Source organism: Populus trichocarpa, chromosome 6 (assembly GCF_000002775.5).
Source record: "Populus trichocarpa isolate Nisqually-1 chromosome 6, P.trichocarpa_v4.1, whole genome shotgun sequence".
In the NCBI taxonomy this organism is placed as follows: domain Eukaryota; kingdom Viridiplantae; phylum Streptophyta; class Magnoliopsida; order Malpighiales; family Salicaceae; genus Populus; species Populus trichocarpa.
Window position 1 is genome coordinate 4,507,344 of NC_037290.2, and position 24,226 is coordinate 4,531,569.

Sequence of the window (24,226 nt, forward strand, 5' to 3'; positions counted from 1 at the left end):
TCTTTTTGTTTTTTTTCAGACATAAACTATCTCGAAACTTTTTAAAAGCAGTTCTCTTTCCCTTCCTATGTGTTTTGATGACCGTAGGTTCACTTCGTAACACATAAAAGTTCTTATCACCGCAAATTCAGACCCTTTTAACAGTAAATACCATCAGCCACCACCAAAGGGACTAAACCATCAAAGTTTTTCTTTTGTTATGGGGAAGAGAAAGAGAAGTAGTGGTGATCATAACAAGACCAAGTGCACTTCTTCTTCGGGTAATGTATCAGTTCTCTTGCTTCTTTAAATGATTTTGGGGTTGTTGAGAAAATGGTGGGAGATGAAGGGAGTTTTGAATCTTGATGATCGAATGGAAATGGGATTTTACTTTAGTGAAGAGAAGCGATTATGGTGGGATTTTGTGTTTTATGAGAATCTATGACGGATGAAGCTATAAAGATTGAAGACTTGATTTTCTTTATTTCTTAAAAAAGGAGTCTTTTCCTCTTTCTTTTTTGAATTCTTAACAGTAAAATTGAGTGTTAGGGTTTAATTGTCTTCCTTTTTCTTTAAATTGTTTGTTGCTCTGGTTGCTACTAGTTCCTGATCTTTCTGATTTTCTCACTGTGAAATGCGTGGGGGTTACTTTTTGCTCCTTGATCAAGGCTGGATTGAATGATCACGGCTACCTTTTGTCTGATAAAGTAATTTGATTATTGTTTGATCTGATGGAAAATGGGGTCTTTGGGATCCTAGCAGAGAATGTGCGCAGCTGCAACATGAATTCCGAGGAGAAAAGTGATTAATTTCTCTGGGATTAAGTTTGTGGGGTTGGATTTCGAGTGTGGGTTTGTGAAAATTAATTGGCCAAGCCCAAGATAAAGGAAAGAAAACTGTGTCAAGTTCTTAATTTGGCTTATAACAATTTGCTGTGCATGGCTTTCTGAGCCCTGCAGGGATCATTATCATGTGTTCACATTGATGATCATGGATGCCATTCCCAGTGATTGTTACCTTTTACATTCCAGCATGGTTTTTTTTTTTTATATTATTATTGTTTTAGGATTTTCAAATTTGCCTCAATGAAATATTTTTTCTAGCTAATGGAACGACCTGTCAATACATCTTTATTGGCGATTGAACTTTGGATTATTTTAATTTCTTGATTGATAAATTTATTTGATGGATTGCCTTTATCAACATTGTCCACTCATTTACATCCTGCATTCTTTATTTGTCATCCCAGGAATTTGACTCACGATCATTATTTCGCCGCATGCCTTTGTAGCTATTTAATACTGAGAAGTAGTCGATGCAATGATATGGGTTTTTTTCTTAATCTTCGAATCTATCCTCTTATCCATCAATGGAAATGTCATTGTATTTACTCCCAGAGATTTTTGATTGCTGATCTTTGGAATCCTTGAGTTAACGGATTCCCACATTTACCTATTCTACATCCTTCACATTTGTGGCTGCTGACCTGCTTGCATAGCTGTTGAACGTTTTCTATCATGTTAATTGCCCTGCTCTGTGGTGATTCATTAGTTGCTCTTTCTTCCTTCGCTTCAACTTTATAATCATGTCTGCTTAACAGTGGTTCCTACAATGTGGTAAATAAAAAAGTAGTGACATTGAAAGTGCATGAGTCCTGGTTAGAGAAAAAGGATTGGGACCTTTTGTGTCAAGTAAATGGTTAGAAATAGTTCCTTTTTAGCTCATTCTTACTCTAAGAGGAAATGATTGGGCTGAAAATGATCGTTGTATCTTATGTTGCAGATGACTTGCCATGCTCTTCTGGAACAGAATTGTTGTCTAGAGAGGTTAGTCGTTTTTTTCCTTAATTATGAGATACTGTAATTCCTTCTTGCGCGTGCTGCTTTGCTCTCACTTTATCTTTCCTACATGGATGATGATGAGGGGTTAAACTGAAAACTTGAAAACTTATGTCTGGATCAGAATACTTGGTGCAGGATGAGACATTTTTTCATATTTCTTTTTATTCACATTGTGACCAAATAGAAATTTAAATGTCGTCACGATGAACAAAAAAAGAATAAAGAAAAAAGAAAAAAATAATTGTTTTTAATTTTCCTTTTGCAGAAATCTTATTTGCTAGAGTCTAGTGAATCAAGGCCTCTCATACCCATGGTGGATACTTCAGATAACACTGTAAAGGTATTGAATGCGCAACATTCTCATGCACATCAGAATCACAACCTTGGCCGTTCAATAGTCTTGAAACGATCACGACACTACTATGGTCATCAGTACTCCCGGAGAAACTTGGGGAGCCATGCTGATGCATCAACTTCTCATGGGAAGACTGCCCTTTCACGTAATGAGAGGCTTACCTTCAAGCTTATCAGTCAACCAGGCTCCAAGCCTGGGTGCCATACAGGTGAGATATTCGTAGTTGCATGGTGTTGAAGACAATGTTTTTCCCTTCCCCATGGAAATAATCTAGCATCTAGCTGCTTCATTCACGCTTGTATACAAATGGGGCACCTAAATAATTTCTATATTATTTCCGAAAATATCAGAGGTTGTATCATTTTCTACAAGTTCAGAGCTAAAATTCTTATGCACACAAGATGAAAGAGTTTTTCAATGCATCTTTAAGATTCAACACATCAGCTATTTACATTTATTTGCATTGACTTTAATTTGTTTCCACTTTTTCAGAAAACAAGGAAATAGAATTTAGCAGGCCAGACAGGGTTAGATTCAGTTCCTTGGTAATGAATGCAGTTTCATCTGATGCAGTGAAGATGGTATGTGGAATCTGTCAGAAACTAGTGAGAAGGAAAAATTATTTTCTAGGAAATGCATTAACTACTGGTGAATTCTCTGTTGTGGCCATTCTAGTTTGCGGTCATGTTTATCATTCAGAATGTTTGGAGCAGAAAACAAGTATTGAAGATATGCGTGACCCTCCCTGCCCATTGTGCTCGGGCTTGCTCTCTGAAGCAGATGCCTCTAGAGAAGAAGAGTAATGTGATGTTGACTTACATCTATGCTATTGATTATCTAGGACAGACGTAACATACTTAAGACAGGGAACATGGAAAGAAGTATAGGTGGTTGAAATAGACTTAGCGAGGTGTCATTAGGACTAAAGGATTTTGATCGGCAGTTCTTCACAGTCTAATTGCTGTCGAGAATGTTGAAAAGAAGTATGAACTGCAGTCATCTCTCATTAGTGCTAGGCCTAGAGAGAGACACCGCAGTTTTTGTCAAGATATGGACACCAGTTAAGGTGGCATATTTAGGAGAATATATTAGTAAATGACAATTTTAGTTTTGTTGTACGAGTTGACAATGTTGTACACACGTTTGTATTGGTGTATGAAGTGGCGGTACAACAAATTCAAAATATCAGTAAATGACTATCTTAGTTTTTTGGTATGAGTTGACAATATTGTAATTGTATTGGTGTAAGAAGTGGCAGTACACGTTCAAATATGAAAATGTTTTAATTTGTTCCTGCTTGGAAGCTTTGAACAGGGATTTGCAAGACTGATTGCCCAGAGTAACATATAATCTGTTTCCCTTCGTGTTATCAATTCCATAATGCTGGTAGTTCAAAAACTAGGACAGGAGTTTCAAGGAACATGCTATTGTCAAGTATGAGCCAAAAGGTCATAAAATCCTCTGCCAGAAAAGATGAAACACCATGTTCACCCTACCTCTTGCTGCTAAAGACGTGGCCAACAAGGGAAGATTGTGCATTTGTAATCGGATTTTAGAGGGCCAGCAAAAATGACCGCTCGGATTGGTTACTCATTTCAGCATTGAGGATGGCCGCTACTTCCCTGTTGGTAGAGGAACAGTTACAGAAGGACGTCTGAAATACCTGCTGCACTATATACCTACAAGAGCCTTTGCTCCTAAATTTTCCTGTATCATCAGTTAAGCTCTACGCAAACAAAGCAAACTTCAATCCTTGCAAAGATTGACCTGCTAAAATTCCTAACATGAATTTCTGTTTTGAAAGGAAATGTAGCTTCATGAAGAAATGTCAAAAGAATCAATTCCTTATGGAATAAAGTGAAATAGTACTTGGAAAGTAAACTGCAGTTCGGGCGTAGGTGGGAAACTCCCCGATGCCCTACGTTTATGGAAGCTGCCCTACTTTAACTGTAAGGCATAGGAAAGGAAAATTAAAGATCTCATCAGCTCACCCAAGGAAAATTTTTTCTCACTTGTTAGGAGTTCAGGACCACGTGTTCCAAATTGATTACGTTTCCACAACCAGATAATGTAGAACTTTCAGCATCTTACAGTCCAATTTTTGCAAAAATGGTTCTTGGAAAGTGCAAACTCAAATCTTACAAGAATTCATGCTGTTCAGGCACAAAAAGTAAGGCAGTGTCACACCGACACAGCACTATTTCATTCTTTATATCAAGTGCAGAGCACTTCCGTAGCATTATTGCTCATATAACTGTACATTATTGTTGATACAGGAAAGGCAGACTCATCAAGGTCCCGTTTTGAACCAGTAGTAAATTGGGCACATTAAGAAACTTGAGCTGGGCTTGGACTACCAGGACAGGGCTCCATCAGTGTCAGCTCTTCACCACCTGGGGCGGTAGCATGTTCCAAGGGTTGGGCTATGAATGCCAGCTCTCTGCCACCTGGGGCTGGGGCATCAAGGGCTAGAGCTGGAGCATCAAGGGCTAGAGCTGGAGCAGGGGCATCAAGAGCTAGAACTGGAGCTGGAGCAGGGGCATCAAGAGCTGGAGCTGGGGCATCAAGAGCTGGAGCTGGGGCATGTTCCAGGGGTAGGGTGGGTTGCTTGCATGTAGCCTTATTGTGCCCTTCTCCCTTGCATCTGCTGCAAGACATTACCCTTGTGGGTTCTCCCTTTCTGTAGTAATATCGTTTTTCCTCTGGCTGGATTGGAGGCCTTGGGGTATTAGGAGGAAGCACCTGCACCGACCCGGAGACTTCTTTTTCTTCAGCCAGATCCTTGAAATTGTCTAAAACAGGGTGTATTGACTTTGAATACGTCATGCGAAAGCTATCAACAGTGTAGTATTTTGAACAATAATCATATATGCTACTGCCTTTGCATTTAAAGACAGCAATAGCATGGCGACAAGGGAGCCCAGTCAGTTTCCACTCGAGACAAGTGCAGTCCCTTTTTTCAGTATCCACGACATGAATAGAGTCATCATGAACCTCAAATAAGGTATCGGATGAGAATAATACTTTTAAAAATTGAGCTCTCAGAGCATCTTCTTGTAGCTTTTTCTCCTTGGATGGAGTAAGTTTTGCAGTCCAGCCATTTGAATCCATTTGACATGTGCGGATCAATCCCATTATCTTGCATGTAAGTGCTTCCAGCTTCCGTATTATAGGTAGCTCCCGCACTTCTTCAATCCAGTCAGTGTATGTTGCTGCAACATCAACTGTAATATGATTATAACGCTCTCCCTTGAATAGTGCATTCGTCCAACATTCTGGTTCGATCTGCATAAGCCAATCATAAACTTTTGAAGAAATCCGATTAATTTGCTCCGTGTGCATTCTAAAACCATCAAGTCGGACTGCATGGGCAGCTGCCACTAAACTTCCAGGCAAAGAAACTTTCCCGTCTCCATGGAATGGCCCCTTCCAATTTCTCCTCAAGTTTTCCAGCAGATGGTATATAGAGTAACCATGGTGAGCATTCTCAAATACTTCAAGCACTGATTTCATCAACCCCTTCTCTTTATCAGAGACAAAAGTTACTGATTGTGAAGTTGAAATTGCAGCTTTCAACTGCTTCAAAAACCATTTCCAATTATCACCATTTTCAATGTCCACTATAGCAATGGAAACTGGAAAAAGCCCGTCATCTCCATCTAATGCAGTAGCTGTCAGCAAAATCTCATGGTATTTTGATTTTAAAGTTGTAGAATCAAGAAAGAGAATTGGGCGACAACCATTCTGAAAACCATATATTGAGGCATGAAAGGATACAAAAAGACGCTGAAATTTGCTATCATCATCAACAGAAAGCTTCACAAAACTGCCAGGATTTGCCTCCACTATCTTATCACAAAACCAAGGCAACATATTATATGCCTCTTTCTTGGAACCCTGAAGTTGCTCCTTTGCATCCTCAATTCCACGCCACACTTGAGAATAGTTCAACGCCACCCCAAAGTCTTGGAAAAGGCCATTGGCAATGTCCTTTGGTTTTTGCCGCGGTGTCTGTCTTAACCTGTCTTTTATGATACTGACCAGCCAATTTTTATTTGGAGTAGCACGCTTCCATGATTCTCCTTCACAAGTATGTGACTTATTCATCTTTTTTATCCTAAATACTTGTTCAGATTCGACCCAAGATGCATGAATCCTCCAAGAACAGCCTTCAACCACACATCTGCCACTTGCTCGATTAGTGTCATTCTTTTTCAATCTGTATGCAAAACGGCGTGCAATGGAATATTTCTGCAGGGCATCACGAAATTCAGCTACATCTTTGAAGTCCTGGCCTACCCCAGTAATTCTCTTTTTCCAAGAGGCAACCATCCTTTCCACTGAAACATCCTTAGAGTTCACACCATGTACACATAGTTCACTATCTTCATTGTCTGATTGCCATTCTATTTCGACATCTACAAAGGCATTATCATGGTCCCAAGCGTTCTTCTTCCTTGATGTACCTTTTCTTGTCCTCGTGTTCGTCTTTCGTGACGTGCTTCTGGTCTCTCCATTAACATCACCAGTATTGTCATTGTTGTTGTCATTGTCATCAAGAACAATGCTGGGACCATTGGCACTGATATTCCAGGATGCAATGCGCCTTCGCTTCTTAACAGTGTCAGCAGGGGAAGTATTCATATCAACTGTAACTGAGTCATGGACAGTTGTATCAACAGGAACAGTGACAAGATCTGTTGGAATCAAACTAGCAACACCAGGATCCTTGGTAATGGTGGCAGGAGATTTTTTTGAGATAATGGCCAGTGCCACACTAGCAGGGCTTTTAGCTTCTGCATTGGCAGCATTTGCGGTTTTAGAAGACAATACACGACGACTAACAGAGGCAACAGTAGCAGGAGTGACTGTTGGAGTAGTGACAGCAAGACAGGATGATGCACGGCTTTGGGCTTTATCCTTGGCAGCTCTTTTCGATTTAGATGACAATACACGACGGCTGCCAAAGGCGGCCGCAGCAGGAGCGACTGTGATAGGAACTGGAGACAGCACAGTTTCAGCTAGTTGGATCCCACTTCCTCTGTAATTTTTAAAACTACTATTAATCAATGTCAGAAAGAGAGAAAACCCCATGACTGCTGCAACCAAAAAAATTCCACCAATCACAATGTACCAAATTAAAAACTAAGGGTTACTGTGGAAGAACACGGGGTCATTCATCAAAGAACCCAGTTTGGGGAGCAATGCTATGGCATTGAAATCTCTCAATACAACAACTTGACAATTACTGATTTTTAGTAAAGTAAGAATTATAAGACTTGTTCAAAAATGAAAATCAATAATCCATGCTCTTAGAGACATGAGGCAGCTGAAAGGCAGAAAAATATACCTGCTAGTATGCATGTAGTCTTCATGTTTAAAACCTTCTCTTCCCATGACAAATACATCTGCTGTGATCAAGTTCCCATGAAAATCAAACACCCTTTTCAGGTCTTTGTCACTAGATACAGTAATTAGAGTTCGCTTGTTTCCAGGGATAAAATACTTCATTGACAAAGATTCATATTCCAAGTTACACATTTCTGCCAATTTTAATTTCAGATCATCAAACACAGTTTCAATATTGATATCTAGGGCATGTGCCTCTCCTCCATTATATGATAAACTCCCATCATCATTCGTCACAAATTCACCACCAGACTGGCAGATCAGTATAAGCTTTTCCCTTGGCATCAGAAATCACTTCTGTGGTTCAAATTGACAATCAAAACATGTTATTATACCCAGAGACACACACACACACACACACACACACATCTCATGCATCTTTTTAATCTCCAAAACAGTCTATACTTCTGTATGACAAACAAATTCTGAGATAAAAGATTGTTTCATATGTTTACAATTAGAAAGTATGTTCAAAAGCTATCAAGAAACTGTAAAAGCATACAAAAACATGTTACAGGGGCGCTGATCATAGTTTTAGAAGAATGCAAGCACATCTGGTTACAACCAATTTGAGAAGAAGTTTCCTTGGTATATCTTGATGGAACAATGCTCTGATTTACAATCTATAAGGAAGTTAAGGAGCATGCCTGTAAAAGTTGGATTGCTGAATATCTTTTCAATACAGCACAACGAAACACAAGTTGGTGATTATATGCAGAGACATTGTTCGATCTTAGCAGATCAAGTACATGAGTGCACACAGTGCTGCGTAGCATGTGCCGTAAATCAAGGGCAAGGGCAAATCAAAACCAAATTGGCTTGAATTTTACAACTTGAATACAGTTATTCAAGTTCCCATTTTCAAGGGACATGCAAAGCAAAGCTCTAACATATGAACAAACCAGCCACTGAAAGCAAATCACGAGTAAACACTAAAATACATGAAACTAACTCCTGAAAAGACTGATAGGCAAGCGAATCAGATGTTCTCTCCCTATCCTTGTCCCAACTTACAAGACACTTTAAGAGCAAACTTTCAATTAGCCCCCGACTTATTGGTCCAGCCCCATCAGCCACTCCACCACAACAGGAAACTAATCCATTTTGGTTACTAACACAGTTATTGCCTTTCAAACATAGCATAACAATGTCACAAACTGCCCAATCACTGCACCCAAGCTAACTATCCAAGGGATAAACCACTAACAGACACAAAACAACCTGAACTGTCAAAAACCAACAATTACACAACCACATTACAAGTAAAACAGCAAAAAAGCACAAGACATTACAACTCCCAGCAACGAAACAGCACAAAAACTATCACTAAACAACAATGTCAAAACACAAACAAACCAAACAGCTCACACAAACAAAAGTCAACCAAACCAAAGTCTATGATCAACTCGCCGAAAAATCTACAAAACCAACACTATTTAACAAAATCCCAATAACCCAAATCTCAGATAATCAAGATTGTAGAAACAAAATCAGAAAGAAAGACACTACATTAGCATGCCACGTGAGCTTAATATTGTCACTAATAAAAAAAACGCACAAGAAGACTATAGAGGTGAAACTTTTATTGATATTTAGAGAGAGATGAAATCTTTGATTTATAAAGAGTAAAAAAGAAGGGATTTTACCAGAGGATGAGAGGCAGGGATTTGTGATAGATGGAAACCCTAGAATTGGGGGCTTTGTGGAATTTGAATGAATTATCGAAGCAAGGTGGGGGAAGGGTGTATTGGAAAACTAAATTATAAACGTTGGGCTGAATTTGGAAGAGAGTGGAATTTATAGGGGTTGTTTTGGAAATTTAAGAAAAGAACAAGAGGTGTGCAAGGACTGTATTTGCTTGTTTTTACCATCCGGTTGCCTATACGATGTCGTTTGCAGGGTATATTTTATACATTTTTTTCCCGGGATTTTTGTTGAGAATGATACAAGAATGAGATGAAATGAAGGATGCAATCTCGTTCGATTATTGTTTTAGAATAGAAGGGATGAAGATAATAAGGATAAAAAGGATAAAGTAGACAGAATATAATAAAAGACAAAAATAAAATTATATTTAAGTGAGTTTTTATATTTTATTTGGGGATAAATTGGATAATTAGCATTTAAAATATAATTAAATACTAAAATAACATATGATAAAAAAAACTTTTGGTAAAATAACACAATTTAAAGATATCATGGTTCATATCCGATATTTCAATAATATTACAGTTTAGAATCGTGACATTTGATATATATTGTGTTTTAGAATCGTGATAATTGATGTTGTGATTCATAGCTGCGACATTAAGGAAATGTCGCGTTTCTAAACCGCGGTATTTGATTCAATATTGCAGTTTAAAACCGTGATATTTTTAAAGAGATTGTTTTAAGAAACGATTAAATATTTGATAAATAATTGGCAAAATAGTCAGATCGTTTTAGCTACTGTAAGGTTCTGGATCATTTTCATGTTTTAAGTATGAAAAAATTTATAAAACTATAGTTTTTATTAACTTGAATTTTTATTTACTTTATGATTTTAAATAGTTGAAATATTTACGATCTTATTAATATTTGGACATAGTTTCCTCTATATAAAAACTATACCTAAAATTTTATCTCACTTACAAAAACCTGTAAAAAACCACAATAACCACAATCAATAAATTTTAACTAAACTCAAAATATTATCATATTCTATAATGACAAGAATAAAAATATATATATGCAAAATGAAGTAATGCACGTATAAATTAAGATCTCCATATGGCCTGATTGGCTAAAGTTGAGAGGGAGAGATGCGGTCCGACCACCAATTAAAAAAGATGTTGAAGTAATGCTATCAGCCATGCCATATAAATTAATGTTGGCTGTTTAAAAAACAATTAAGTAGGGTATATATAAATATCAGCGACCACATAACATGTTGACCGCATAGCGCAGTGGATTAGCGCGTTTGACTTCGGATCAAAAGGTCGTGGGTTCGACTCCCACTGTGGTCGCGTGAGATTTTACCTCATTCCAGACTTGCCTTTTTCAACAATATATTCCTAGCAATGATTGTTTTTTAAAATTATTATTATTATTATTATTATTATTATTATAACAATAATCAAGATCCTTATCATGAAATCAATATATCACCCCCATGGTCCATACTTTTTCTCCCACACTTGTTTTTTGCTTGCTGCTGCTGCAAAATCCAATCACTGTAAAGCTTCTTTTTGGCCATCCAATAATAATAGTAATAACATGAGAAGAAAAGCAGCTTCATTTTTATATTTTTATCGACTTCTTTATCTAGGGACAGATCATTGATTCAAAAATAATTACCAGAAAAGAAGGAATTTTATACCTCTCTTCACAAATCACTATTTATTCAAATAATTTTTTTTAATTTATATTTTTTTTAATTTATATTTTGTTCTTCAAAATTACATTTATTAAGAAATGAACTTCATATTTGTTTTTCAATTTATTTATTTTAAGGTTATTCTAATCTCATGACCCGAATCGCGGATCAATACTATTCATTGAAATAATATTTTTCTCCCTCATTTTTTAATTTTAATTTCATCTTTTAATATTAGGTTCGTTAGACATTGAGCTTTATGGTTTTTTTTTTCAATTTATTTTTTATGAGGTTATCTCATTCTCATGACCTGTATTATGAGTTTGACAAGTTAACTCAGTTGATTCAAGCTTTTTTTTTTCATTTTCTAATTGACCTTTTCTTTTTCAATTTTATCCTTCAACGTTGAGTTGATTGAGAATTAGGCTTCGTTATTTGTTTAGACTTGTTTTTTGTAAGGTTATACATGTCTTATGACTCCTAGTTACGGGTTCGGCAGGTTAACCTGAGTTGACTTGAGTTATTTTTTATGTTCTTTTTTAAACTGATTTGTTTTTCAATTTCATCTTTCAACACTAGGTTGATCGGAAACTAAACTTCATGATTTGTTTTAATTTACTTTCTATTGGGTTATCTCGGTCTTATGACCTGGATCGCGGGTTTGACAGGTTAATTTAGGTTGTCTTTAATTTGATTTGCCAAGTTAACTGAGTCATATTAGATCAATCCCTACACAATTTAATTTTTTTTCTATTAGAAAAACATATTAGCAACATCTTAGTATTTTTTATGTTAAAAAAATTGATTTAACATGCAACATAGCACGTGCTTGTAATCTAGTATGATCTAAGTAACTATTCTCTTATTTTTGTTATTCATAGTTAGATCACACCATAAGCATATTCCTTTTGTAATCAAGTGTAACTTTCTATATAATTGGATGGTCAAACTCAAGGTGATAAGAAAAGATCAACGACTTTTAGCAATTACCTACAAATTTAGTACTTAGAACAAAAAAGCATTCGTGATTCATTCTTTGGTGTTTGTGAGTGTGATAGCGATTGTTTTTTAAAGTATTTTTTACTCGAAATTACATCAAAATAATATATATTTTTATTTTTAAAGGTTATTTTTGACATCATTACATCAAAACGATACGAAAAAAAGCAACAACAATGAGTCAACCAAATTAAATTAAAAGGAATGATCATAATATTCTACACAAAAAGAATGCTTACCAAAAAGAAAAAAATAACGAATTGGTGGCATGCGTTACACTGCAGGTTGGACAAAAACAATAGCGTAAAAAGAATGTCTAGGCTTTGCAAGCTTGTTTTAAAAAAGTAAAAAAAATTTGCGACTCGGTTCATAGACTTGACTGACTAAAATAATTTTATTTTATTTAATTATATGATAAAAAAACAAGCATCAACAATAAAAAAACCTAATTAAATTAAAAGAAGTGATCATAATAATCTGCACAAAAATAATATTTTTCAAAACAAAAAAATAACAAACCTCAATCCTTAACTAACATAATAATCACTAACAAAAAGAAGTGATTATAATAATCTTTCTTTGCTCATGCAACCCCATCCCCAATAAGAGAAAATTAAAGGGGTTCAATATTCTCTAAAGCTTAAAATTCGGTCTTTGAAGCCTCTGTTGCTCTAAGCCAATAAAATTGAATTTTATCGCGCCAAAATAAGTATTAATCAAGCAACAAAATATTTTCTCAACACTTTTAAGATTTTTATTGGCAGACATACAAAACAATTGGTAAAAGCCCAAACCCATATTATTGTAATATTAAAGGATCAAATAAAAAATATTAAAGGATCAAAATGTAAATTACTAAAAAAACAAAAAACAAATCATTGTGGATTAATGATTATCCAGAGGGGCTACATTAACTTCAAGAGAAGAATTGAGTTTTTTTTATTAAAAAAATTAATATTCAGAAAAATGAATTATTCTGAATATACTAGACAACCGTGAAGATATCTTCTTAAAATTATTAAAAAAAATTTAATATCAATGAATGTATATATATATATATATATATGGAATGATTATGGATAATGAATGCAAAATAGCAAGTAATTAAGAGATCGATGAGATAATGATGAGAAAAAAGACAAAAAAATCATTACATTGATGAGAAGGCAAGAACGAAGTCTATGAAAAAGAAATTAACCCATGAATCGTTTTCAATTCGTTATGAGAGCCTAACTTAGTTGAATGATGCCAAGAACATCTTAAAATCATGGCAATATTTGATTAATTCAAGTAAAACCCAATAATTTCTTTTTTTTATTATTATTTTCTTGTCCCTCTCCTCTATTTACCATTTTCAATTATCATAAATTAATTACGCATAATTCAACACAACAGCCAATTGGAACCATCATCAAGGGCCGAACTTGTCTTCCCCTTCCACCCTCGTTAACAACACCATCTTCTTCCCTCTTTCTTAGCCGACACGAGCAAATACCCAAAAAGAAAAGGGCACAAAAGCAAAACCCAAAACTCACCATGACCATCCAAGCGGCAAGCACTATTTTAGAAGATTCGAATCTAAAAATCTCCCCAGACGAACATTCCAAAATAAAATGCGAATCCGACGGCTAATAAACTCTCTAAATAACCCCCCACAAAAAGCCATAAATCCTAATGCAAAAAAGGCGTATTTCTTTGGCAGCTAAGCACATTATTAGCATCCTTCCACTACAATTTTAAAACCTACAAAAACATTTTCTTGCCAACACACACAACCTTAAACACCAACAATATAACCTTCACTCCCTCTCTCCTTTGCCCCTCCCTCGTTCTCTCTCAAAACCACCACTTTCTCTCTCTCTCTCGGCCAGGAAAAACCCCATTTTCCGGTGGCGGGAAGGAAGTTCGACCGTTCGGTTTTACTTGGTTTTTCTTGCCTTTTCTGTTACCGACTTTTCAAATACTTGAAGGTTCGTTATAATGATGAAGGTGCAGGCTCCTCCGAGGAAAACATCATTTACTGAGGTTTTACAAAGAGTTTATAGTAATCTTGGGTCCGTTAGCAGTAATAGTGATAGCAGCAGCAGCAGCGACAGCTATAATTGCAACAATCTACAAAAGCTTAAGTATTATATCCAAGAGAGTGACGATGATTTTGAAGAGGAAGATGGGACCATGGAACTTGTTCAAATTGGTGCTGAGAGAGCCAAGAATGTTTTGATCCTTATGAGTGATACAGGTGGTGGTCATCGTGCTTCTGCTGAAGCCATTCGTGATGCTTTCAAGCTTGAATATGGTGATGAATACAGGGTGTGTGATTTAGGCTTTGAGTTTCCTTCTGTGTAGAACATGATTTTTTTTTTGTTTTTTGTTGCCTCTGATTTTGATCTTCTGATTATCTTGTTAGAGGTGTTTTGTTTTGTTTTGTTTTTCTATATATGTAAGGTGGATAAGGAAAGTGCCGATTTTGTCAATATGGTAGTAGCCATTTTGTTCTTCTTGGATTTATTTGTTTGCTGTTTTCTTCTCTAATTTGCTAAACGTTTTTTTCCACGGCAAATAATCAATTCTGTTATTTTCACGTTCAATCAATTCCTCCTCTTTTCAAGGCCTTTTCCCCATCTCTCCTCCTCTGTTTTACTGGTGAAATTTTGTTTCTGGACTTCAAGAATTCATCTGCTAAATAAGGCCTCTACTACATGTAATTGCTTTCAGATAATTGTGAAGGATGTTTGGAAAGAGTACACAGGCTGGCCATTGAATGATATGGAGAGGCAATACAAATTCATGGTGAAACACGTACAGCTATGGAAGGTGGCATTTCACAGTACTTCTCCAAGATGGATACACTCCAGCTATCTTGCCGCTATCGCTGCCTACTATGCCAAGTAATTTAATTCCCTCAATCTTTCAGTTATTTCGCTGGAGATATTTCTTCATTTTATGATAATTTATAGCTGGCAAGTGGATTGTAGTTTATAGTTTTAATTTACAGCTGTCATTTTAATTTTATGGATTAATACATCAATTTGGTCACTACAGTATAATAAAGATTGAATCTTTTGATTAATAATGTCAGAGCTTTTAAGGACTTTTTTTATTCTTTCTCCTCTTCCACTATTGATTATGCATTTGTAGGTTCTTCTTGAAAATGATTCTTTCCGACCCCACTTATCAGCACACAATGTTGATTACTGTTAAAGCTAAAATCATTTGTTTCTTGAGCTGGAAATGTGATTGGATGTCGGAAAGAAAGTGAATCCAATGTTTGTGTTAATAAGTCTAGTGGAACTTTTTTAATCTTTTTCTGTTGTGTGTGTGATTGTAGGGAGGTGGAGGCTGGTCTAATGGAGTACAAACCGGATATAATTATCAGTGTTCATCCCATGATGCAGCATATTCCTTTGTGGGTTCTGAAATGGCAAGGCTTACAAAAGAAAGTGATTTTTGTTACAGTCATCACCGACCTCAATAGCTGCCATCCTACATGGTAAGTTAATTCAGTCATTTTGAAGATATATGGCTCATTGTTTCCCTTTTTCATAACTGGTTATCTATTGTAACAATGAAAGTACTTTCAGGTTTCATCCTGGGGTGAATAGATGCTTCTGCCCATCAGAGGAGGTTGCCAAGAGGGCTGCATTAGATGGCCTAGAAGATTCTCAGATTCGTGTTTTTGGTTTGCCTATCCGGCCATCTTTTGCTCGTGCAGTTCTTTCAAAGGTGCACAACTGTGATCACACAATTAAAAGCACACTTATGCTCTACTAGGATGGTTTTCTCACTTAACTGTGCGCTTGTTTTTTTTGGCTTCTTGTCATACAGGATGAGTTAAGAGAAGAGCTTGAACTGGACCCTAGTTTGCCTGCGGTTTTACTGATGGGAGGTGGTGAAGGTATGGGTCCTGTTAAGAAAACTGCATTGGCTCTTGGAGAATCGTTGTTTGATAAAGAACTTGGGAAACCACTTGGGCAATTGATCATCATTTGTGGCCGTAATAAGGTTCTTAAATCTACATTGGAATCTCATGAATGGACAATCCCAGTTAAGGTATTGGATTTTACTTCCCGTCCGTGTAGTATGTGAAGCGTATGATATACTTCATACATTCACAAAATTATTTGTTGAATGATCTTTTTATTTGCCTAATTGCAGGTTAGAGGATTTGAGACACAGATGGAGAAATGGATGGGAGCTTGTGACTGCATAATTACAAAAGTATGCTAAAGATATTTTAGCTTTAGATGCTAAATGAATCCTTTTTGTTTATTAACTTAATCTAATTGATTTTACTGACTTCAATGTTTCACAGGCTGGACCTGGCACTATTGCAGAAGCATTGATAAGGGGGCTACCTATTATTCTCAACGACTACATTCCGGGACAAGTAAGCGATTGGCGTTCTGCACATTTGCTTAACTTGACAAACTAACAGTCAAGATTTAGTTCTTATTTCATCTCATTTTTTTATCTTCATTTGGCAACCGCAGGAAAAGGGAAATGTTCCTTATGTGGTAGACAATGGGGCTGGTGTCTTCACCAGAAGTCCTAAAGAAACAGCAAAAATTGTGACAGAATGGTTTTGCACGAAAACAGATGAACTTGAAAGAATGTCAGAGAATGCACTCAAACTAGCCCAACCGGAGGCTGTTTTTGACATCATAAAGGACATTCATGAACTCGCACAAGCACGCGGTCCTCTTGTGAATATCCCTTATGTATTGACAGCATCTTTCACAAGCATAATCTGATCAATGAAACCTTCACTGTCCAGTGTGCACCATCAACCATGACCAAGGTTTGTCAGTACTAGAATGAAATGTATAGCTAGTTCTAATAGTGCCATTCTTTGTCCTTAAGAGTCTATGAGTACCAACTAATGGGAGAGTGAATTCTTCTAAGAACATGTTCTGATGTTCGTAAAGGTTGTGATTCTTTTAGGGTATTTTTTGGGAGGAGTTAGTGGTCTGGTGAAACTTGACTGTGTTGTATAATCTTTTTCTTAATAGTTCCTTAGGATATTGAATCATGCTTCCCTCTTCAGTTTAACCCTGGCATAATGGCATTGATTGCTTGAAATTTTAGTCCTGTAATCTTCAATCTATATATATGCTTGACTAGGATGGTTTTTCTTTACAACAAAGAAGTCTAGTTTGCTTGGCTTTGAATATAGCCCCTGCTATAATTTACTTCGAGCTTAAACAATATAGAAGAAGACCGACTTGTACATTGATACTGATAATCTGAATAATTAAGGCACGCTAGTTGTTCCGACTTCATGTCAATGTTGGAAAAAACGAAGAAATCTCTGCTACAACTTCACAGAATAAATTATTCAATTACAATTTTCTAATGAAATAACCACATTGTGATTACTTCAATTCACCGTAGCTTTTGTAAAAAGGAAATGGAAGAACAAAATTGATCCCCAAGCAAACAATTGAAAATAACTTGTTTGATGTCCTTTCAATTTTATTATATCTTACTGCTGTGTTATTGACAGTTGCTGAATGTTTACAACAGAACAACAATCAATCTGAAGCGATCTGATAGTAAGGTGGTGGATTGTGTACAATTACAACCTTTGACGTGTTAATTGTGGGGCAGACAAGTGATTGGTTAGAGCAAGCTATGACCATAAATAATTAAACTTAATATTTTCGTCCTCTTTCAGACAAACAACCCTCCTAGCTTAGGAAGAGAGATGACTTGAGAGCTTGAACAATGGATCCTATACTATATATACTATTGAAGGAATGGTTGGTAGGTTCTGACGGTAACTGGTTTTGTTTTCTTTCTTGTCATTTTGCCTTTAAGTTTTAAAGAAAGTCACGGACATAAGATTTCAGATGAACGTATCGTTTAATCTCTGTATATACAGCTCAGAAGATACGCACAATGTTAAAGGAAAAAAACAGCATTTCGTAATATCTTTGGAAATTGATGACAGCATCGAGGAGAATCTTGAATAAGCCACGAAGCAGGTTGTAACTTGCAAGTTAAGATTCCTGGCATAGAATATTAATTCGAAGTTTCATAGTAAGCTGTGTTTGTTGGTTGCGGGCCCATAGTAGCTAGATCAGATTCGAACATTGATCCGAAAAAATGTTTGGGTTACTGATCAACCCTGATCAGTAGTTTTTATTAAAATGATGCATTTCATCTTCTTTGATCTTGATCTTGTTAGGTTTAGATCGGTCCGATGGGTTAAAAAATCTTATCAAGTCAACTGAATTTTGCAAGTTTAATATCTTCTCTAGCTCATTTAAAACCTTAATTATATCAAGCTCTAGATTTCAGGTTTTTTAGGTTAACCCGTCAGATCGAGCTAGATTCAACCAATAATATTAAACCTGACTTGATTAGTTAACATGGTGACTCGTCTATCTAGGATTTAGTATGGGTTGAGTTTCGTGTCAAATCAGGTGAGAGTTGATCCGCTCAAACTGAATCGATCGATTTGATTCGAATGATACATGGTTTGACTTTTTATGTTTTTCCAAAACAATATAATAAATTTATGCACCCAATATACAACTAGCTAAATTGGGTTTTATAGGGTTCAACTATGGGTGCAGGGACATAATTCCAGAGAATCATGAATGAACAAGTAATATCCCAGATGTGTCTGTTTCATACTTCATTAAAATCTTGAAATAAATTTCATGGTCAGACAAGGTGTTCATCGGGCAAACAGTGACAAATATCTAATTAGGGCACCAGACATTATTCATTAGGAAACACCAGAAGGCAAATAATTGGATTTGAAAATGATTGTGATATCGATGACAAATCATCATCACCACCACTCTTAAATTATTGCTGTTTGGACGACTCGACTTTTCATCATTCAAATTTCAGTGCAACGCATACATCAGCAGTACACTGACAGAAAATTAGAAAAATAAAAATAATGGAAACACAGAGGGAAAATATTATTTTATGTCACTGTTTATTGATAAATATTGCAATCTCCCTCCTCTAATTCTATTGTTTTTTATCGAGCTTCGCAAAACCCCTCTAGTATATTTTTTTTTTGATAACCCGGAGTATTTGGACCAGCTTGTACGTACCATGATTAATCTCCGGACCCACTGAACACCCTGCAAACCCAGTAAACAGGTAAAGCACCGCAGGAGTAACATACATGCACGCTGAGGCTTGAACCCATGATACTTAGGCAGGGAAACCCTGCTAATTCTATTGTTTTTTATCGAGCTTCACAAAACCCGTCCACTATACTTGTTTTTATTTAAAGTCAATTTATTAAAATTTATTTGTAGAATTTATAATTTGTATATAAATTTAAGAATAATAGTTTTATTGTATTAATATATAACTTGTATTTTAGAGTTTATTTAGGATTTGAGAAAAATAGATTTAATTTGTCACTTGACAAGATTAATAGTGATTTTTATAATTTAAGCGTTTTGAAATTTAAAAAATGATGTTATCAATTTTACAGTTGAGTTCAGAATTTAGGAAAAGTTAATTTTATGTGAAAATAATAATAATTAAAAGATATTAATTTAGGTTGAATAATTTTTAATTAAAGAAATAATAAATAATCAGGATCCTAATTAATTTTAGTTATTTAAGAGTTTTGTTGAAAATTTAGAAAAAAATTAAATTAATATGTGATGGATAATAATTAAGAGTTTTAATGATTATTATTATGATAATGGTAATATTGATAATGATGATAATAAAATAAATAGTGATGATAGCGGTGGAATGATGATAATAAATAGTGATGACAGTGTCTTTAATATTCTTTTGCTCGATTTTCTGAAAAGAATGTGTTCATACGTTGGCCCTGGCCCCTGGGAGAAAATGGATTTTTTTAATATTATTTGGTTGATTTGACAGGTAAATAAATAAATAATAAAACATGATTTAATTTTAATTTTTTTTAAATGATATCATTTCTTGAAAATAATTAAGATGGTTAGATATTATATTAGTCTCGCTAAATTTAGATTGGCTTGTCAAACTAGTGATTAAAATGATAAATTTTATTAAGTTTAATAACTTTGTTTAAAATAAATAAGCGCATCATTTTGGCACAATCGCAAAATCGGTCCTGAAATCGCGATTTTGTTTGATTTCATCTGATTTTTGCGATTTCACCCCGATTCAAGCTGATTTCACCCATTTTTAATTTTTTCAAGCGATTCAACACGTAAAGCATGTTTTGACTCGTAAAATCGTACGATTTTACGAGTTAAAACGCGATTTTAACAACCTTGCTGCCAAGCATTTTCTAAAAGAAATTATATATAATTCTACGTGGCTGAATCAATAATCAAGATAAATTCTCAGACTTTTAGACAAAATAAATAAATAATACATGCATGATATTTTCTTTTTACTTGAAAAAAAAAAGAAAAAAAAAGAGAGAGGAAAGAAAGCAGAAAACCCATTTTTAAAGAGAGTTTAAAAGTGCAATTACATTGTTTTTCAAAAAACAATTTTAGAAAAATATATTAAAATAATATTTTTTATTTTTTAAAATTTATTTTTAACATTAACTCATAAAAAATTAAAAAACATAAAAAAAACTCAAAATTTTAGAAGATATCTTTTAAACGCTTTCCCAAAAGGGATTCAAAACGCTCATTTGGAGTCCGAGCAGAAACGACAGCCCACGCAATAAAGAAAAAACAAAAACGACAGCGCGTTTTGATCTCCTCGTTTGCTTAAAACTGCAGATCGAAGGCCAACAGCTACGTCAATCAAACTCCGACAACGTACTCCTGCGAGACTGAAAATTTTCAGGTAATTTTATTACTTCTATCTTACCTTTACTTTTCTTAAGATTTTAAATCATGGGACTTTTTTTTTTCTCCTTACGTTTTCATTTCCAGTGAAAACAGGGTTGTTTTTATATCCGAGTCTCTACAATAATTTACCATTTGAGCACTCTCTAATGCATCAATTCAGCTCTCAAAATTTGTAAATTTAATATCTTGCTTCTAATTGTTTTTAGGGATACTCTTATTTGACTGAAATACTGCAAAAGTTTGAATGTTTGAGCTTTGGGATTGAAAATGGTATGTGGATGGAATCTGGAAATCTTGTTTCCTCATTACTTTTCATCTTTGTATTTTTACTTTCAAAAATTGATATAAATTGTCGATTGGATATGTCAGATTTATTTGTACTATTGGGGTAGAGGCAGGTTTAGTTAAAATCAAAAGAGTAGATATGGTAAAGGTTGTGGCTTTAGTCATTTAATGGGAAAAACTTGGTTGTCATCATAATTGGGCTTGCTTTGAAACTAATGAAGGTATCCGCGTTCTTAGAATTTTTCTTGCTCTATTTATTTCGTGTATTTATATTTAATAACCAAATGTGAATTGAGTTTCTGTTTATTGATGAAGTTTGAAAGATGGTTTTTCATGCTTAGGTTCATCACTCTAGTTTCGTGGATGAGGAGGGAGTGAAAAAAGCTTGTGGCTGTCCTTTGCTTCCGTTGAAAAGTCATATAAAGGGTCCTGCTCCAGTTTCGGATCAAGGTTATAAAGTTATAAACACATGCATTATAATTTGTTTCGATGATTGAATGACTGTTAGATGGTTTTTTTTTCTGGTCTTGATTGTGTGGAAACTGGGATGTGTTTTATGCAGATAGAACTGATATAGTTGATGAAGCAATCACGTTTTTTCGTGCCAATGTTTTCTTTAGAAAATTTAATATTCAGAGCCCAGCAGATAAGCTCCTTATTTACTTAACGTTCTACATCAATGTGGCTTTGAAGAGGCTTGAGGGTTGTAGAACTTTGGCTGAAGGTACCAAGGCAATAATTAACTTGGGTTTGGAGAAGGTTTCTGTGCCTGGAGAGTCTGGTTTTCCTTTCCCGGGTCTTTTTGCGGATCCTCAATCTCAGAAGGAAGCAGGTAAACTTCCTTTTTATGTTTTTTTTTTCCTGGAGTTAAATTTGTGTAACAGATGTCATGTTAGGAGCAAGTTTACTTGGTCAGATTTGTAAAACTATATGAATTACGAACCAAGTTTTAGATAACCTAAATGATCCATGAGCAAATTTATTTGCATGCTGTATTATAATTATATCAATGAAGCATTGAAATGCACTAGCAGTCTCTTCAAACTGCATTATGTTCAACCTCTAGACTTACAAGTCTGAGGAGTAATGCATCGATGCTTGATTGCAGGCTGATGTTTATCTAGCAGATTGCTGTAACCCTGCTAGTAATCTGAATTAACTTCTCGTCTCAGTTTGTGACTGGATTATAGGGATCATGAAATCAATTTTGTTTCTGTTTAGCTATCAATAAGACATGGGCATTACCGCCTTTTACTCTTGTTCCTCGCTACTGTTCTGCTGATGAAAATTTTGTGTGACAGACTTTGTTATTCACATTTCAAACCATGGAGACTTTGTCATTTTACTCTCATAGTTCTTTGCCATTTCAATACTATATCATTAGGGCAGTTTAATATCCTTGAGCCTGGTGATATTGTATTATTCCAATGGCTTTAGCTATATAAGTTTTTGAATTGAGACACTGCATAGTAAATAAAATTCAATAATAGTTTCAGTTGGCTGCAAGTTCTCCATTACGGCTCACTGTATTAACTGTTCTACAGAATTTTTGATTTGAGCCAAAATTCTGAAATCTTGGACTTTTAAGCTCTTCGGTTTTGAATGTTGGTTTGTTTGCAGTATGATTGTGACTACTCTGCTATTTTTATTCCAATTTTTTTTCTTATTTATACTTTTGAATTCTTAAAATGCAGAGCTCTTCAGAAAGTATCTTAAACAGACAAGGGAGGAAACAAGTGGGAGATTACTGAGTGTCGCATATAGACCCAATGGGACTCCAAACAAATGGTGGTTGGCATTTGCCAAGAGGAAATTCATGAATATCATTGCTCTTTGAATATTTTGTTTATATATTCAACCTAAGGTGACGAGTAGAAGCCTTATAACAAGTTGTGAATATTCTTTGTTACCAAGCTAAATATGAATGACAATGCCTTCAAAACCGGCAGACATGTTTTGGTGCTAATGACTGATATTACAGTATATTTGTAAAATGAAGTTGAAGTTTCTATTCGTACTGCCTTCATTTTCTGAAAGGAAGAGAGGGGAATGTTAATAATAGGCATGGTAAAGATGAGGGATATGCGGCATGATTGCTACACTTTTGCATCTCATGCTCGCATCATTTCCATAATTGGTTTCTCGTAACTCAGCTTTTCTAGTTCTTCATCAGCAGGAAGCCATAATGTTTTATACAATTGATTTTCTGATGATTGAATATTGAAAAATTATATTTTAACCATGAACAACTGGTTTCTCGCAATTAAAGATAATTTTGCTCCACTCGAGGCATCTTCAATGAAAGAAGAAGAAATCAATCCAAATGTGGTAGATTTCTCCTCTTGAAACATGCAAAAAGATGCAAACTAGCAAGATGACGAGACACCTCAATTTGGCAAAAGCTGATAAGGTGTTTATGTTTCAAGGCCAGTGTCTTTGAATTTCTCTAAAAGACACTTGAGAATCCGGATAGATTAGGCAATTATTACAATAAATTAGCAAATAAAAATAGCATAATTTGAGAAGTGCTATATACTCAAAGCTTAACCGGTTTTGAAAATAATATTAGTTATTTCATTGATAACTAATAATTAGTTATAATGAAGGTGATAATAATTATAATAATAATAATAACAATGATGATAACATAGTAATAATGATAATGATCACGATAATATATTAATAACAATTATGATATTACTTATTGATAATAATAATAATGGTAGTAAATATAATGATAGTGACAATATTAGTAATGATAATAATAACGATGATAATAGTAATTATTATAATAATAATGGTGAAAATTCATCATTCGATGTTATATTCATCTTTAGATACTTGATTAATTGGAGATTAATGGTGATAATCTCATGACTTAGGTCATCGGTTTGTTCGGTTGACTCAGGTTGACTCAAATGGTTTTTTGTGTTCTTTTTTAATTGATTTTTTTTTTAATTTCACCCTTCAACATTAAGTTAATTACGATTCATGTTTCATAATTTGTGTTTAATTTGCTTTAAACACCCTGAATAACAGATTTGACAGGTTAATCTAAGTCAATCTAATATTTTGTTATTTCAATATTTAAAAAAGAATATTGTCATGATTTTTTTAAATCAAACTATATTTTTATCGATCATTTGAGTTATATTTGAATTTATCAAGTCAATCAGGTTATATTAGATCAATTCCCATATTATTATTTTTTTACTAAAAA

At 34.8% G+C, this 24,226-nt stretch overlaps 4 protein-coding genes and 1 non-coding gene across 9 annotated transcripts; 4 read left to right on the top strand and 1 right to left on the bottom strand.

The window, feature by feature from the left end:
* On the top strand, positions 1-3,393 carry LOC18099907 (uncharacterized). 2 transcript variants are annotated; one of them, XM_024603000.2, is made up of 5 exons: positions 1-260; positions 1,762-1,805; positions 2,086-2,383; positions 2,668-2,756; positions 2,851-3,393. In XM_024603000.2, exons 1-5 carry the CDS (start codon positions 200-202, stop codon positions 3,025-3,027), a joined length of 669 nt encoding a protein of 222 aa, XP_024458768.1. In that variant the 5' UTR covers positions 1-199; the 3' UTR covers positions 3,028-3,393. The 2 variants fall into 2 exon arrangements, with proteins under 2 accessions (XP_024458768.1, XP_006381092.1); XM_006381030.3 differs by having other exon boundaries at positions 10-260; positions 2,668-3,393.
* Positions 3,394-4,241: 848 nt separating this feature from the next.
* On the bottom strand, positions 4,242-9,387 carry LOC18099908 (uncharacterized). 3 transcript variants are annotated; one of them, XM_006381032.3, is made up of 3 exons: positions 9,231-9,387; positions 7,526-7,881; positions 4,242-7,216 (listed from the first exon to the last, which is right to left on the bottom strand). In XM_006381032.3, the coding sequence occupies exons 2-3, from the start codon at positions 7,867-7,869 to the stop codon at positions 4,504-4,506; spliced, it is 3,057 nt and encodes a 1,018-aa protein (XP_006381094.3). In that variant the 5' UTR covers positions 7,870-7,881; positions 9,231-9,387; the 3' UTR covers positions 4,242-4,503. The 3 variants fall into 3 exon arrangements, with proteins under 3 accessions (XP_006381094.3, XP_024458767.2, XP_024458766.2); XM_024602999.2 differs by having other exon boundaries at positions 4,242-7,231; XM_024602998.2 differs by having other exon boundaries at positions 4,242-7,234.
* A 1,128-nt stretch (positions 9,388-10,515) lies between these two features.
* TRNAR-UCG (transfer RNA arginine (anticodon UCG)) lies at positions 10,516-10,589 on the top strand. Its single transcript has one exon. It is a non-coding gene; the product is annotated as a tRNA-Arg (tRNA).
* Positions 10,590-13,664: 3,075 nt separating this feature from the next.
* Positions 13,665-17,022, top strand: LOC18099909 (monogalactosyldiacylglycerol synthase 2, chloroplastic). Its single transcript, XM_006381033.3, has 8 exons — positions 13,665-14,248; positions 14,654-14,826; positions 15,267-15,428; positions 15,520-15,661; positions 15,764-15,988; positions 16,094-16,156; positions 16,251-16,325; positions 16,429-17,022. Exons 1-8 carry the CDS (start codon positions 13,919-13,921, stop codon positions 16,687-16,689), a joined length of 1,431 nt encoding a protein of 476 aa, XP_006381095.2. The 5' UTR covers positions 13,665-13,918; the 3' UTR covers positions 16,690-17,022.
* A 3,532-nt stretch (positions 17,023-20,554) lies between these two features.
* LOC18099910 (actin-related protein 2/3 complex subunit 3) lies at positions 20,555-23,019 on the top strand. Of its 2 annotated transcripts, XM_052453918.1 has the most exons (6): positions 20,555-20,716; positions 20,928-20,991; positions 21,091-21,227; positions 21,348-21,456; positions 21,569-21,838; positions 22,701-23,019. In XM_052453918.1, the coding sequence occupies exons 3-6, from the start codon at positions 21,222-21,224 to the stop codon at positions 22,841-22,843; spliced, it is 528 nt and encodes a 175-aa protein (XP_052309878.1). In that variant the 5' UTR covers positions 20,555-20,716; positions 20,928-20,991; positions 21,091-21,221; the 3' UTR covers positions 22,844-23,019. The 2 variants fall into 2 exon arrangements, with proteins under 2 accessions (XP_052309878.1, XP_006381096.2); XM_006381034.3 differs by lacking the exon at positions 21,091-21,227 and having other exon boundaries at positions 20,556-20,716.
* Positions 23,020-24,226: the final 1,207 nt, after the last annotated feature.